This window comes from Penicillium maclennaniae, assembly GCF_028827695.1.
Source record: "Penicillium maclennaniae strain IBT 15551 chromosome Unknown utg000008l:1.0-3552695.0:1.0-3555053.0, whole genome shotgun sequence".
Classification (NCBI taxonomy): domain Eukaryota; kingdom Fungi; phylum Ascomycota; class Eurotiomycetes; order Eurotiales; family Aspergillaceae; genus Penicillium; species Penicillium maclennaniae.
This window is the reverse complement of record NW_026623220.1, coordinates 2956763-2972766: the sequence shown is the minus strand read 5'-3', so window position 1 is coordinate 2972766 and position 16004 is coordinate 2956763. Positions and strand designations below refer to the sequence as shown.

General features: G+C 43.3%; 2 protein-coding genes across 2 annotated transcripts; both read left to right on the top strand.

Annotated features, from left to right (window-relative positions):
- Positions 1-1254: 1254 nt before the first annotated feature.
- Positions 1255-1755, top strand: N7477_010071 (uncharacterized protein; the record flags this gene model as incomplete). Its single annotated transcript, XM_056971732.1, is given in 2 exon segments — positions 1255-1481; positions 1494-1755. The coding sequence occupies 2 exon segments, from the start codon at positions 1255-1257 to the stop codon at positions 1753-1755; spliced, it is 489 nt and encodes a 162-aa protein (XP_056818711.1).
- A 501-nt stretch (positions 1756-2256) lies between these two features.
- On the top strand, positions 2257-4691 carry N7477_010070 (GAG-pre-integrase domain-containing protein; the record flags this gene model as incomplete). The annotated part of the gene is made up of 2 exons (XM_056971731.1): positions 2257-4586; positions 4676-4691. 2 exons carry the CDS (start codon positions 2257-2259, stop codon positions 4689-4691), a joined length of 2346 nt encoding a protein of 781 aa, XP_056818710.1.
- Between the last annotated feature and the right edge of the window lie 11313 nt (positions 4692-16004).

The following is a 16004-nucleotide window of genomic DNA, read 5'->3' as shown; positions in this document are numbered from 1 at the left end:
GGTCCGCCTTCAGGCATGAATGGTCCGTTCCTTCGGGGGTGCTTTCGGGCATGCCTTGCCCGCGGACTTCGACCATGGTCTTCGGACCCCGGTGAACAGACTTCGACCCTCGGTCCCCTTAAGGATAGGCGGACCACTTTCCCTTAGGGGTAAAATGGTCCACCTTTAGGCATGCATAGCCTGATCCTGCGGGGGTGCTTTCGGGGTGGCTTAGACCGTCGATCCTTGACATCATTCTTTTCGCTTCTATTGGAATATAGACCAATGCTACAAAGAAAGATCTATCCTTATATTCAACATATAAGATCAGCATTGTATTAATCACGTGACCAGATTTTTTCTTCTATCAAAATGATATTTTGACCACTTCTGATTCTGGTCCGCGGCCCTCTCCCGAATGATAGGCAGGACCATTTTCCTTCAGAGGTAAATAGTCCGCCTTCAGGCATGAATGGTACGTTCCTTCGGAGGTGCCTTCGGGCATATCTTGCCTGCGGACTTCGACCATGGTCTTCGAACCTCGGTGAACAGACTTCGACCCTCAGTCCCCTCAAGGATAGGCGGACCACTTTCCCTTAGGGATAAAATGGTCCACCTTTGGGCATGCATAACCTGATACTGCGGGGAAGCTTTCGGGGTGGCTGAAACCGTCGATTCTTGACATCATTCTTTTGGCTTTTCTTCGGTTCCCTTCTTTGCCACCTTTATTATGTTACTGTCTAGTATTTGTATGTTATTCTAGACGTCATTTCTAGGCTACTTTAGCCTATAAATATGTCCTTCTTTTCTAGCAGAAAGAATCAAGTCATTTTCCACTTTCCAAAGTCAGTTCTACTTTCTTCCTTTGATCCTCAGGACTGTGGTTCTGCCTTCGTTTAGGCTATATCTGCTTATAGTCTATCCTACGACCTTTGACCTTCTTCCTTTGTCTGGCACTAACTGACCTGGCCGGACTAAGGTTGATCCCACGGACTTAAGGGGCCACGATCTGCTTCGTGGTAGCTTTCCCCTTATGCTCTAACAGTTATGAGCCCGGATCTCGCTTCCCTTTAATATCTATTGCGGTCTTCTATTGAAGACCAGTTCTTCTGCTGCGGTCTTATACCCGATAGTTATAAGACTTGTGATCCAAAGCTATCGACGACTTCTCGACTTCTAGCCTACTTCACGGCTTATCGACGAGCACTTTGCTCTCACTTTGACTTCACTTTGTCTTCACTTTGTCTTCACTTTGTCCTTACCTTCTTGCCTATTATGACCGATATAAGCAAGATAGGTGTAACCTTGTCTGAGTTATCAGACTGGTATCTCTGGATTGGTCAAATTAAGTCTTATGCTATTGCAAAAGGCGTATGGGACTATATTAACCCCGACAATCCAATAAAGAGGGATATTCCTTCTTATCCTATTCGTCCTAGGGCTACTGATATTAACCCTAAAGCCCTTACCGATGAAGACCTGACCACAAACGAGCGTGAAAGGTAGAGAGACAGACAAAGAGATTATGAACTTGACCTTCGCGAATATGACCGTATTTCGGGTGCTATCTCTCAGATCTACCTTATCATTCAATCATCGATCTCCTATTTAAGCAAGCTTATTATTCAGCACCTACCGTCAGTTTATGAAGCCTTGCAAACCCTCCAAAAGCGTTATGCACCGACCACTGAAGCCCGAAAGCGGTCGGTCATCAAGAAATACCATCAAATGCACCGAATTCCACACTCTTTGACTATAGATGCATGGATTTCATAATGCGAGAACACTTATGTGGAGGCTGTCTAATTGGGTATTGGTGAAGTCCAATCAAAGACTAGACCACTTTTGGACTTCCTTGATGGTCTAGCCTCTATGTCTCCCTCCTTCGCCGAATACTGGCATAATGAGATCAATCGGCTTAAATCTATAGGCCAAATAGACTCTATTGACTTCTTTACCTTGACAAAGAAGTATAGGGATTCTATTAGGCTTATTCCGCCTAAACGAGCCTCTTATGTCAATGCCACTTTTCGAGGACAATCAGAAAAGGGCCAGGGCAAGAAGACTAAAAAGCCCTGTCCATATCAAGGGGGCGCCTATGATGGTTACCACACATTCAGTGATTGTCCTTATATCAACCCTTCAATAAGGACAGAAGGTTGGAAACCAGACCAAACAGTCCTTGACCGCTTTAAACAAGCATGCACCCATTCAGGCTTTAAACAAGCCTACGATAATGCTATCAAGAAGCATAAGCAGGGCCAGTCCGACACCCATATGGGTATGGTCACTTGCCTAGCTTCTAAGTATGAACGGTCTAATTTGTGGGCATATGATTCGGCCGCAGACACCTATGTTTGCAATGATCGTTCTCAATTCGTCACCTTTGCGCCCTATGAAGGAGACCTTCTAATCGGTGACACAAAGGCTTCCATAAAAGGAAAAGGCTTAGTCTATCTTCGCTTCGAAAACACCACTTTCGACCTCTATGAAACCCTATATGTCCCTCGCTTCCATTTGAATATCCTTTCAGCAAAAAGGGCCAAGAAAGGGGGTGTTTACCACAATCAAAGGCTTGTTAGGCTTAAGACAAAAAATGGGACGCCTATCTGCAAGACTTCGGATGAAACAGGTATTACCCTCATTTTAAGGGCAAAAAATGAGTCGATGCAAAAGGGGCGCGGCTCCCCCGGCTCCCCCTCGCTCCATCTACAAACGGCTTTGAATATGACTACAAAGCCTATTCAACCCATTAAGGGGGAATCCGACCCGAAAAACGACACTTGCGAGCCTAATCCGAAGCCTAAGGACGAGCCTATGACATTTGCATCATCCTATGATCCGGCTATCCTCAAAGGCTCAGACAGCCTATGGCACCAGCGTCTAGGTCATCCTAGCATCGACGCAATCAAGCATTTAGAAGCCTCTACCACAGGGGTGGAGGTAGACCATTTTTCGGCCGAAAACCCACCTTGCGAGACATGCCTAGTCTCTAAGGCTCAAAGACAGGTGTCTAGACGTCCTATGCATATTGGAGACCACCCGTTCGAAACAATGCATTGGGACCTTATTCATTTGGGTCCTGGAATCAACAATATCCACTATGCAAGCCATACGTATTGTCCAGTGACGAAATACCACCTATTAGTCACTATTGCAAGAAAACACCTGATCCAATCATCATTGCAGCAAATGATTGATTTTGTCCTTACCCAATTCGGCATCCGCATCAAACGCATCCACCTAGACGGGGACCGCAATATCCACCAGGATAGGTTTCGGACTCAAGGAATTGAGGTCAAAACCTCACCGCCCTATCAACCAGAGCAAAACCCTTTTGCAGAAAGGTCTGGTGCAGTCATTATCTCTAGGGCTAGGGCTATGATCATTCAGGCATCCTTACCTAAATATTTATGGCCTGAAGCAGTCCAAGCCGCGGTCTATGTGCTTAATCGAACCCCAAATAAAAAACTAGGGTGGAAGACACCCTACCAGGCCTTATTTGAAAGCCTAGACCCTAAACCAGGCTATATGAAGTCAAAGCCTGATTTGTCGAATCTACGGGTCTATGGCTGCAAAGCCTTTGTGAGGATCAATAATATCCCTCGTCTCGCAAAGATGAAGCCTAGAGCAATGATAGGCTACCTTGTCGGCTTCAAAGCATCCAATATATGGAGAATATGGGTGCCTAAGGCCCATAAGGTTCTAAATGCAAGAGACTGTGTGTTTGATGAGAATAGTTTCTATCAACCAAGTTCGGCATACGATGTGATAGACGACCAATCAAAAGAAGCTATTCAGCCTTTATCAACACCCGAATTCAACCTAGTCATTTCCGAGACTAGCATTAAAGAGCCTCTCGATGATCCTTTGACGATACGGCCTTTACCGGACGAACCAGAACTATCGTCCGATGACGACATTGAAGAACTATTGTCCAATAACGATATTGAAAAACCTAAAAATAGGGAGCATGACTACGAAGACCAAATCCTCGGCGACCTACCGCCTTCCCCAGACGAATCAGAAGAAAGAGAAGAAGAAGAAGTGAGGCAAAACCAATGCGAAAGTGAGGATAACCTTACTCTAAACGGGACCGAAAACGCACCTTATTCGGGCAATTTTAGAGTAAATGACCCTTCACTTTATCCTTACCCAGAAGTCGGAAACGCCTCACTTCCCTCTGAACCTTCTTTATTGTCCCAAATCACTATTCCGGCCGAAGACCTTACCCCGGATGCACGTGTTCCCGACCAATCACCTGATTTTATGGTCTTAATTGATAACTCTTCCTATGACGAGGAAATGTTGAATCAATACGACCACCACAAACGGGACAGATCTTCCTCGCCTGACTCATCAAATAAACGGCACGCCTTCGCTTCCTTTTATAATGCCTTTTCTGCGGCTATAAAAGATCAGCCTAAAAAGGTGCATCAGGACGATCTTCCCCTTCCACCAGAATCATGGGAAGAAATGCTTAATCATCCTTATAAAGCCGAATTTATGCAAGCCGCAGACATCGAATATCAGAAACTTGAGAATATGAATGCATGGACACCCATGAAGCGAAAGACCATTGAAGAAGACCATAAGACATGCAAATGGTCTACAAAGCCCCACCGATGCCCTAGGCACCAAGTTCTACCACTTAGATGGGTCTTTACCTATAAAGTGGATGAAAATGGCTATTTAGCCAAATTCAAAGCTAGAATTTGTGTCCGCGGAGATCTCCAAGTTGACCGCAATGATGAAACTAGGGCTACTACCCTTGCTGCACGGACCCTTCGGACTTCTTCTTGCTATTATTGCTGCATTTGACCTTGAAACCATACAATTGGATACAGTAAATGCCTTCCTAAATAGCAAGCTAGACGACCCCGTTTATGTTGCCTTCCCCCAAGGATATAGCCGCAAACACTACATTCTACGGCTTAACAAAGCCCTATATAGTCTAAGGGTAGCGCCTATTTTATGGCAGCAAGAAATCCTTCAGAAACTGGCCCAGTTTGGATTCGTGCCTATTCCTGAAGACCCGTGCCTATTTGTCTATAAAAACGTCGTTTTGATGATATTTGTGGACGATATCTTGGTCATCTTCCACCAAACGCACAAACATAAAGCCTATGAGCTTAAGGACAAGCTCATGCAAGCCTATGAAATAAAAGACCTAGGCGAGGCAACGAGGTTTATAGGCATTCGAATCACCCGCGATAGGGACACGAAAAGGCTATAGATCTCCCAGGATGCCTATATTGAGAAAATTGCGCATCGATTCCATATAACGCCTTTGAAACCGGTTAAAACACCATTTCCACCCTCGCCGCTCCCCGCTCCACCTTCGGACTACCAGACTCCCCTAGCTATGATCCATCTCTATCAGCAGAAGATAGGATCATTGCTTTATGCCACAATTATGACACGGCCTGATGCCGCAAAAGCCACACAAATACTTTCGGAACATCTCACGAACCCTACTGAAAAGCATATGGACGCTGCAGATAAAGCCATAGCCTATCTATACCACACTAGATATAAGGCTATAGGGTATTCCCCTGTGCAGTCTGATAGTCCTACCTTTGTGTGTGCAAGCGATGCATCCTATGCAGACAATATCGGACGAAAGTCATCTGAAGGCTATATAGCCTACCTATTCAATGGTCCGATAGACTGGATTGCACGGAAGCAGAAGACGGTGACGACATCAACGACAGAAGCCGAATTGCTTACTATTTCATCAGCTAGTAAGCATATGATGTGGTGGAAACGTCTCTTTAGGTCTATTGAACTAGACCTAGATCAGGAAAGGCTTAGTGTCCTTTGTGACAACAAACAGACCGTGGACCTCCTTACTAAGGTCAATTCTTTGTTCCGCACAAAGCTTAGGCATATTGATATCCACCACCATTGGTTACGATAAGAAATAGTGGCCGGAAACATCGATATTGCCTGGATTGAGACCAATTCTATGCCTGCGGACGGTCTAACCAAGCCTTTGCCTTATCAGAAGCACCAGCGGTTTATCGATCATCTAAACATGACCGATATCCAAGACAGAATTGTCGAAATCTAGATCTTCGAGACTATGTACGCATAGGTCTAATTCTATGCCTTATTTAGCTTATAAGCTCTGATAAGCTGAAGGGGGTGTATTGGAATATAGACCAATGCTACAAAGAAAGATCTATCCTTATATTCAACATATAAGATCAGCATTGTATTAATCACGTGACCAGATTTTTTCTTCTATCAAAATGATATTTTGAACACTTCTGATTCTGGTCCGCGGCCCTCTCCCGATTGATAGGCAGGACTATTTTCCTTCAGAGGTAAATGGTCCGCCTTCAGGCATGAATGGTCCGTTCCTTCGGAGGTGCCTTCGGGCATATCTTGCCTGCGGACTTCGACCATGGTCTTCGAACCTCGGTGAACAGACTTCGACCCTCAGTCCCCTCAAGGATAGGCGGACCACTTTCCCTTAGGGATAAAATGGTCCACCTTTGGGCATGCATAACCTGATACTGCGGGGAAGCTTTCGGGGTGGCTGAAACCGTCGATTCTTGACATCATTCTTTTGGCTTTTCTTCGGTTCCCTTCTTTGCCACCTTTATTATGTTGCTGTCTAGTATTTGTATGTTATTCTAGACGTCATTTCAGGCTACTTTAGCCTATAAATATGTCCTTCTTTTCTAGCAGAAAGAATCAAGTCATTTTCCACTTTCCAAAGTCAGTTCTACTTTCTTCCTTTGATCCTTAGGACTGTGGTTCTGCCTTCGTTTAGGCTATATCTGCTTATAGTCTATCCTACGACCTTTAACCTTCTTCCTTTGTCTGGCACCGACTGACCTGGCCGGACTAAGGTTGATCCCACGGACTTAAGGGGCCACGATCTGCTTCGTGGTAGCTTTCCCCTTATGCTCCAACAGTTAAGAACGTTAATATTCGAAAATATTTCTTATTAAGAATATTAATTTTCCCTAGGTTTTACTTTCTCTCTTAAGATAGGTCTTCTTTTAGAGCTAGGAAGGATATATATTTATCTTTTTCCCCGCCTCTATAGACGTATACGGATATAATAGGTATCAAATATAAGTTTCTCTGACTAATCTCTGCCTTCTATAGCCCTAGTTAGCGGGTTATTTCGGTGCTAATCCTTTTAGTATATAACTTCCTTACACCGCTATTTCGTAGGCGTATATATTCGTGTTATTATAGATAGCGACCAGAATAAATCAGAGAGACCTTCGGATTCCTTTCGGTATCGCACGTAAGCGATCTTAATTAGTCGCTTAAGAAGGGATCGTTTATAGGAATAGAGGTATATCTAAGGGTAATGCTTCCGTTCCCGGCCAACCGTAGAAGGCTTAGCTAAGTAAGGATATACTACCAGATAAGATTCTGGAGGTGGGAAAGTGTGTTCTATTCAGTAAGTGTACGAAGGAGTAAATATATGGTAGCCGTGCGGACTAATGCGGGTCCGTACGGCAGAAAAAGTTGGGTAACGTGACCGTTTCCCAGTAACAAGAAGGCCCTGTTATCACAAGTGTATCTTCGATCGGGCCATTTTGGTGATCATCACCCTGGGGCGTCTGTCGATAGATCACATAACTAATCGGCCATAAATTTTCCCACCTGATCACAACTTACCTTAGGTCCTTAGGTACCCACCATAAATGATATAATTCTTCAAAATGTTGCGTTCAGTACATACGACCATAGGGTGTGGAGAACAGGGCTTCCCGTCCGCTCAGCCGTACTTAAGCCACACGCCGGTAGGTTAGTAGTTGGGTGGGTGACCACCAGCGAATCCCTACTGTTGTATGTTTTTGCTTCTGCTTTTTCTTTTATTCTTGTTTTTTCGAGGCTCTTGGCTGTTTCTCCTTTTTGTTTCTACACGCGATTCTTTAGCTGCGTCTTTGCCACTTTGGTTTATCGCCTCGAGATCTGCCAAATAAATGACAAGGGTGTCGGGAATTATATCTAAGAAAAGGTACCCACAATTCTATCTCGCGCACTGCTTCATTCTTTTATTCTTCCAGGCAAATAATGTAAAGGGCGGATTCAAATCAGTTTCCCTATTCTGTTCTCTTTGAATGATTCTCGAATGTCTATTTTTAGTAATGCCAGGCCTAACGTGGTTAGTCAATAATAGACCCTTGATCACAGCCCTTTTCCTATTCGACAGAGCGAGATAATCTATGTCAGATATAGACTAAAGTAGATCTAGCTAAGATTTAACAAGAAACGAAGAGAATAAAGTGGTGAAACTGATTCCGAGCGGACCTATATTGAATCGGTCAGATAAAGTGTAAGGATAGGTCGGCCATTCTTTTTTGTCACTTTGTGAGTCCAGCCGCAAAACTTGAGCCCTGAATGGAAATAACTATGTTCTTGATAGGCAAAATGTAGACGGCCAATAAAGGTGGTTTAATAGAGTGGTGTTAACGGTGGTTAAACAGTTTGGTTAAATAGCGTGAATTAGACCTGGCCGGAGGGTCCAAAGTCCGGACCCTCCACCCGCCAAGGGACCCTCATTGAGGGTCCCTTTTTGCATAAGCGTGTATAAAACACCATTTGTAAGCAGAAAATTACCTATTAAGGCCTATTTGTGCCTTCAAATATTACCTAAGAGGGTCCAAGGTTAAAATTTGGACCCTCCTTGGCGTCTTGGCGGGTCCAAATTGAGGGTGAGTGCCAGGTCTAGCGTGAATTCACGGTGTGGTTAAACGGAGTGGTTAAACGGAGTGGTTAAGCGGTGTGATTAAACGGAGAGATAGTTAAACGGAGAGGTAGTTAAACTGAGAGATAGCTAACCGGTGTGATTAAACGGTGAGGTCAACGGGAGAGGTGGTGAACCGAGCGGTGGTTAAACAGCGTGGTTAAACAGCTTAGCTAAACAGCGTGGTTAAACAGCGTGGTTAAACAGCTTAGCTAAACAGCGTGGTTAAACAGCTTAGCTAAACAGCGTGGTTAAACAGTGTGGTTAAACAGTGTGGTTAAACAGTGTGGTTAAACAGTGTGGTTAAACAGTGTGGTTAAACAGTGTGGTTAAACAGTGTGGTTAAACAGTGTGGTTAAACAGTGTGGTTAAACAGTGTGGTTAAACAGTGTGGTTAAACAGTGTGGTTAAACAGTGTGGTTAAACAGTGTGGTTAAACAGTGTGGTTAAACAGTGTGGTTAAACAGTGTGGTTAAACAGTGTGGTTAAACAGTGTGGTTAAACAGCATGGTTAAACAGTGTGGTTAAACAGTGTGGTTAAACAGTGTGGTTAAACAGCATGGTTAAACAGTGTTATTAAACAGTGTGGTTAAACAGTGTGGTTAAACAGCATGGTTAAACAGTGTGGTTAAACAGTGTGGTTAAACAGTGTGGTTAAACAGTGTGGTTAAACAGTGTGGTTAAACAGTGTGGTTAAACAGTGTGGTTAAACAGTGTGGTTAAACAGTGTGGTTAAACAGTGTGGTTAAACAGTGTGGTTAAACAGTGTGGTTAAACAGCATGGTTAAACAGTGTTATTAAACAGTGTGGTTAAACAGTGTGGTTAAACAGCATGGTTAAACAGTGTTATTAAACAACTTAGTTAAACAGCGTGCTTAAATGGGCTGATAAATAAACGGAGAGACGAACAAACGAAGAAGTGTGGATGCTGTAAATACTCGAATAGAGTTAGGGTATCTAACTGAATTATAATAGCTCCCAGAGGTGACTAGTGGGGTCCCCTGAACTTCGGGGGGTAAACGGAAAATATAAAAAGTGTTAACGTAAATATCGATACCCGCACCTAGAACACAAAAATATGCCACTCTAGGTAGCTAATAGCTTAGGCGCTATTTTGTCTCCTAGCCATAAAACCCACCGTTTAACTAGGTATAACAGTTTAATAGGCTAAGAGCCAGCCAGAGACCCACTAATAACTAAATACACTAAGAAAATTCACCAGAACTAACAGGGATTTATAACTATTAGAAATCGGTATATAGCCGCTAGCTTCTTTGCTACCTAACGGAATCCTAAAGCCAAAAATAACCGAACCATAACCCGTTTATTCACTGGCACTGCTTATTTATCGGTGATAAATTCCGGCGGCGTGAAGTAGAACGCAAACATTAGTCAGAATAGGTTGTGGATCACCATTATCCAATTACGTAATCTAGCCTCGACTCACATCACATAATAATAGGGCATGGCTACGGGCCAATACCCAGCTATAGCGGTGAGGGTCTCCTCTCCCAAAGAGGTGCTTCTTCCCTCTTACCTCTTATTTACGTTTATTATCCTTCCATCTACAAAATGGAATTTGATAATCTTATGAAGCAAAGTTAGGGCGTCGAGATGTCGGGGCGAGTATACAATATTGTGTTTGCGTAGGGGTGGTTGCCTAGCTAGAACGAGCACTGCGCCACGCGAAATCCTCTGTTTTGCTGACCGGTAATAAAAATCAAGAAATGTCTCGACTCCTTCATAAACAGAAAATTTTATCTGATAGTTCTTACACAAAAGTGTTTCTAAATAGCGAGGTATTTCAACGGAGTGACTAAACGAGCCGGTGGTTAAACGATGAGTAGACATTGACATGGGTTATCCATGGGTCGAGGGGTCGGACCCATGCCCGGGTATAGGCAACCTATCGATACCTGATTCTGCCTGATTTCTGCCTGATTTCTGCCTAGTTTAGCCTAATTTTGCCTAAACTCTCCATAAATAATAGCTTATTTACTGTTTATTACCTCCGTTTTAGTTAGAACGCTTACTATTTCTACCTTTCTTATCCTTCCTTTATATATCTTTATGAAAATATATTATTTCTAGTCTTCTAAATAGTGGTTTCCTCGGTCGTATATAGTAATAAGAGAATAATTATACTAAAATTATATATTGTAGTGGGAGAATTGGTGACATAATGAGCCTATGTGTGGCCTCAGGCATGATTTAATGTCTGCAGTGCATAGTACATCTCCAGACACACTTAGAGGGAGACAAGTCATCTACCCAATTCATTCAGGATTCACCCAATTTCTTCTATCCATAATGCAGCATTAAGATTATCCCGCACGGCCGCAACAGGGCATCAGTACGGCCTCATCCAGCATCCTCTACACCAGACAGGCAGTGTGTGTGTGTGTGTTATCCGGTCTGCATCGCCAGACAGCCATCGAGCCGTTCCCATTTCATATTAGCGTCCCCGGGAAGGCTCTTTTGTCAAGGCACATCACCATACGAAGAAACACACACCTAAAGGGTAGGGATCGCGTTTGACCCTAAAGGCTATAAGACTATCTGAGACCTTAAGCGGGAGACCACATTCACTAGTGATTGCGACGGCATACAGTCGGTGCGAACAAACGAGTAACTAGCCGAGATACAGTATTCTCCTAAATACACCCAGTTCCTACGAGGAATACTGTCGGACTAATATACGGGAGATACGGCGGTGCTTCAGATACTACTGAAGATGCAGCCTATCCAATTAAATACGGTAGCCGAGCAGGGGTACCCAGGTATCCGATAGCTATAGCACTCCACCACACAGATAATATTAATATAAACAATTCTACATTATAAATTATAAGAAGAGGAAGCGGCCTCGACAAGAAAAAGGGAAGAAAAAGAAAAATTATTAAAGAGATACGATCAAAAGCAAAGCGCACAGAGTCAGCATTTCTTTTTGGCCGAAAAGCTATCTCTTTTCCACAAGCAAATAATAGCGCACGGCACGCAAGGTATAATAGCTCCTAAGCTGTCGGACCCTAAGGGTATTCTAACCTTCATAGATTACCGTGAACCTGCACCAGAAAGATCCGAATCGACCCTAAGTGGTGATAATTATACGGACAATACGGATTATAAGCACCAGCCACTATCGTCCTCAGCCGAACCGCCTAGTAGGGTGTAGGCTATGCCTTATCCTTACATAGTTTAAGTGCCTTATTTTTCCGCATTGCTAGCTCCAGAATCCCCAGGAGCACTATACTTTAATAAGACCGATATCTCCGAGTTCCTAGAGAAGCTATAGGATACGTGTTTCAGATACGGCGTCAAAAGCGATAAAGATATTATAGGCATATTGCCTCAGTACTGCGCGAAGGTCACTAAGTCTTAGGTAAAGAGATAAGACTCCTGGCTAAGAAAGGACTAGGATACCTTTAAGGAAGCTTTCTTAGAGCACTTCTATAATAATAATAGCGAGCAGCAAAGGTACACAAAGATATACCTTCAATCCCTTATATAGGTTAAGCGAACAATATAGGACAATATCCGCTCGTATCTCAATAAGTTCGATAATATCTCTGGCCGTGTCTACTCAAAAGGCGAGGTTAGCGATATAGATAGGGTAAGTCTCCTTATCTAAGGACTTCCGTAGTAGCTTAAGGAGAAGGTTATCAGAAGGCATTCTCGCAAGCAGTTACCGAGAGGGACACTAATCACTTATTCGGAGGTATATATAGCAATCAGGTTATATATTAGAGAGGAAACCGATATTCAGAGAATTCTTTCGACTGTCGAATCTTCTCCGAGCAACCCTAAGCGTGACTAATAACTTTATCCCCCGTAGCAGTCGCCTACTACTATTACGAAGCCTTAGGAAAATCGGTAACCGATCGCTAGTTAAGTCTAGCGTTAGGACAAATAGGATAAGAAGCTTAGAGAAATACAATCACAGATAAAGGCACTTACTCTTAAGCTATAGGCTAGCCGAGATATAAGGAATAACGTTCGGTACAAGCCTAATAGAAGAAACCCTTCGAATGGCCTCGGCGCTAATCCTCCAGCAAAATACTAGATATACGGAGGTGCCCACTTCTCTCGACCAGATCAATATCTATCTATCCGCGATATGCAAGGCCGTGGCATTATACACTATAATGCTACGAATCAGATAGTTTTAGGTACTATTAAATAACTAGGCCCAAGACTACGCGTGATCCCAGGATAATTAAACTAAGAAGCCTTCTAAGCGCAGTATAATAACTAGAAGAAGCAGGAGTCGTATAGAGTATCCGTGTAGCCAAGCAGTAATATCGCTCGTGCCACTCTTCCTGCTCCTACTTATCTTATAAACCTAAATACACCTATCCACTCTGTTACTGCCACGCTTCTTAGTACCGCGCCTATATAGGAGAAGCTCGAGGAAAGCGAGGATAAGGAAGTAATTATCCTATTCGGTACCGTTAACACTATTAAAGGCCGTCCTATAAAGCGCCGCAGAGACTAGGATATTACCAGAACAAGGAACTCCCAGACTAGCAGATTCCAACCGTATATTACTGATACCAATAACGACAATATAATATAAGACGGACAGCCTAAAGAGACTCAAACTATACGGCCTTAGTAGGAAGCTGCTCCGCCACATAGCTAGGTTCCGAGAAGAGTCCGCGGCCCTATTAACCTAGATATTGCGCAGCGAAGATCTTAGCTTTCGGATATTGTGATACGAAAGATATAGGAAACCGAGATCACCCTTACGATCGGTGAGCTCGCCGGGTCTGCTCCGAAGATACACGCTAGAATAGGCAAAGGTATTAGTATAGACGTTATTAACCAGCGTATCAATAAGGTACTCTCACAAGTATATACTTAGTCGAACTTCGCAGACGTCTCTCTCTCGAAGGAAGTAGAAGGCAAGATCAACCAAATTATAAGAGATATTACTAAGTATTATCGGGAGATAGGTAGTCCTATCAATGCAAAAGATCTGGCCGCGAAAGTGAGCTACCAGAATACCCAGATAGCAAATACCTCGCCTATGTTTTCTCCCCATAAATACTCCAGAGACCTCCTATTTATAATAGTTTCCGTCGGCGGACAAGTGGTTAAGGCATATATCGATACTAGATCGTCAGTTAATATCATCCGCAGAGACATCGCCCAATCTATATAAGCGCAGATGCGGCTAAAGCCGAGGCTAAAGCTCATTCCTATTAACGGCGGTGAGTTCGTAGTTAGTGCTTATATTAAGAATCTGCTAATTAATATCGGTAATATCGTGACTGAGTCGTATACTATAGTTAGGGATAGTTGCACGAACGATCTCTTACTTAGTAGGATATGGGCGAAAGACGCACTGCTATAAATCTCTGAGAAAGGTGATAGGAGGGTTATCTACACGATATCGAGCTAGGACAGAAGGAAGCGCGTTAGCTTTGAAGCATATTATCTACGGAATAGGGGATCCTTCTATAAAGACTAACTCTGGCCCAAAGAATATAAGACTTTTGGTTTAAAAGCCTAAGTAGGTATTCAGTAGCCGCCTTAATACCTACCTCTGTCCCAGCGGCTAAGTCTACCGAGACTATTCACTTAATAGCACTATCGAATACCATAAATACAATAATCACTAAAGAAGAAATAACAAAAACACACGGAAAGTAAGAAAATACAAAAATATGGCGATAAGAGAAGAAGAATTATACGGGGGAGACGAATTGCGGGGTAGATAGTTTTTCGGCCGAAAAGATCTCTCCTTATCTTAGTGCCTTACAGATCTGGTATCTAACGGATCCTTATCACCGCCAGAAGACTATAGCCGATATTACCTATTTCGACGAAGTTAAGTACCGTATATCCTTTTCGGACTTTATTATACCAAAGCTAGGATTCCCTAAGACGAGACCACCTAATACCCTTCGATCAAGGAACTATATCGCCTGCCGTGCGTAAGTCAATACCCTTTATAAGAGGAAGGCAGACAAGATACACCTAATTAATTCATCTGATTCCGATAGGTCGATCCCCGCCGGTAACCCCGACTAATAAAGGATATACCTCGAAAAGTACCACACAAAGTACCGCGCCGCTAATACTTCCTTCGAATTCGATAACTTGCTACGACCTCGCATAGCAACTATTGCGAGAGGGGCTAGGCTCACGCCTAAGAGAGAGGAAACACTACTTATTGGCACGGCTCTTCTCCCCCAGAGAGAGACTGCTACTACGTGAGCTATTATTTAAGAGGGAAGGGGTACTTATATAGTCTTAGGAACATATAAGTCGTATTCGTGAAGAAGTTATGCCAGCCTAGCGTATTAAGACTATGCCCTATAAAGCTTAGCAGTATCCTAGCTTTAAGATTCCCCGTGCTCTCGCGCCCGTTATTAATAAGATACTCCGAGAAAGACTGCAGAAGGGTATCCTCGAGCTATGCGATAGTCCGTACAGAAACCTATAGTTCCTAGTAAAGAAGAAAGGCGTAGGTAAGTATCGGTTAATTAATGCTACGATACTAATTAATAAGGTCACAAAGCGAGACGCAAATATGCCCCCGGATATCGATAAGTTCGCTAAAGAATTTACGGGACTTACACTAGCCTCTTTAGTTAACCTCTATTCCGGATATAATCAGATTACCCTCGCAGAAGAAAATAGGGACCTCACTGCTATTTAAACCCCGCTAGGCCTTCTGCGACAGACCACTATCCTATAAGGCACGGCTAATTCAGTGCCACAATTCTAAAGGGTGATATTATAGATCTTATATTCAATTTTTGGTGTTATTGCTAGGTTATTTCTGGACGACGTTACGGTCAAAGGGCCGCGGTCCCAATATAACGACGAGTTCGTATTACTAGGAATATATAGGTTTATCCTCGAGCATCTCCAGAATCTCGACGAGACTTTATATCTTCTTAAGCTAGCTAGTGCTACTGTCTCGGCGGAAAAATCTTAATTCGCTATATCAGGCATTAAAGTTATTAGCTAGGTCTGCGATATTAATAGGCGCCGCGCTATAGAGAGCAAGGTGGCGAAGCTTATTAACTGGCTAACCCTGTCGACCAAAGATAAACTGCGCTCTTTTATTAGACTAGCTATCTACTTCCGCATTCTAGTGGCCGGGTTTTAGATTATTATAGATAGCCTATACGCCTACCTAAGGAAGAATACCCTATTCTAGTAGGGGGCGAAGCAGCAGTCCGCTTTCGATTAGGTCAAAGAAGTGCTCTCTATATTCCCCACTGTGTTACCTATCGACTATAACTTTAAGCCTCTGGTAATTATTATCGCGGTAGACGCATCTGGAAAGGGT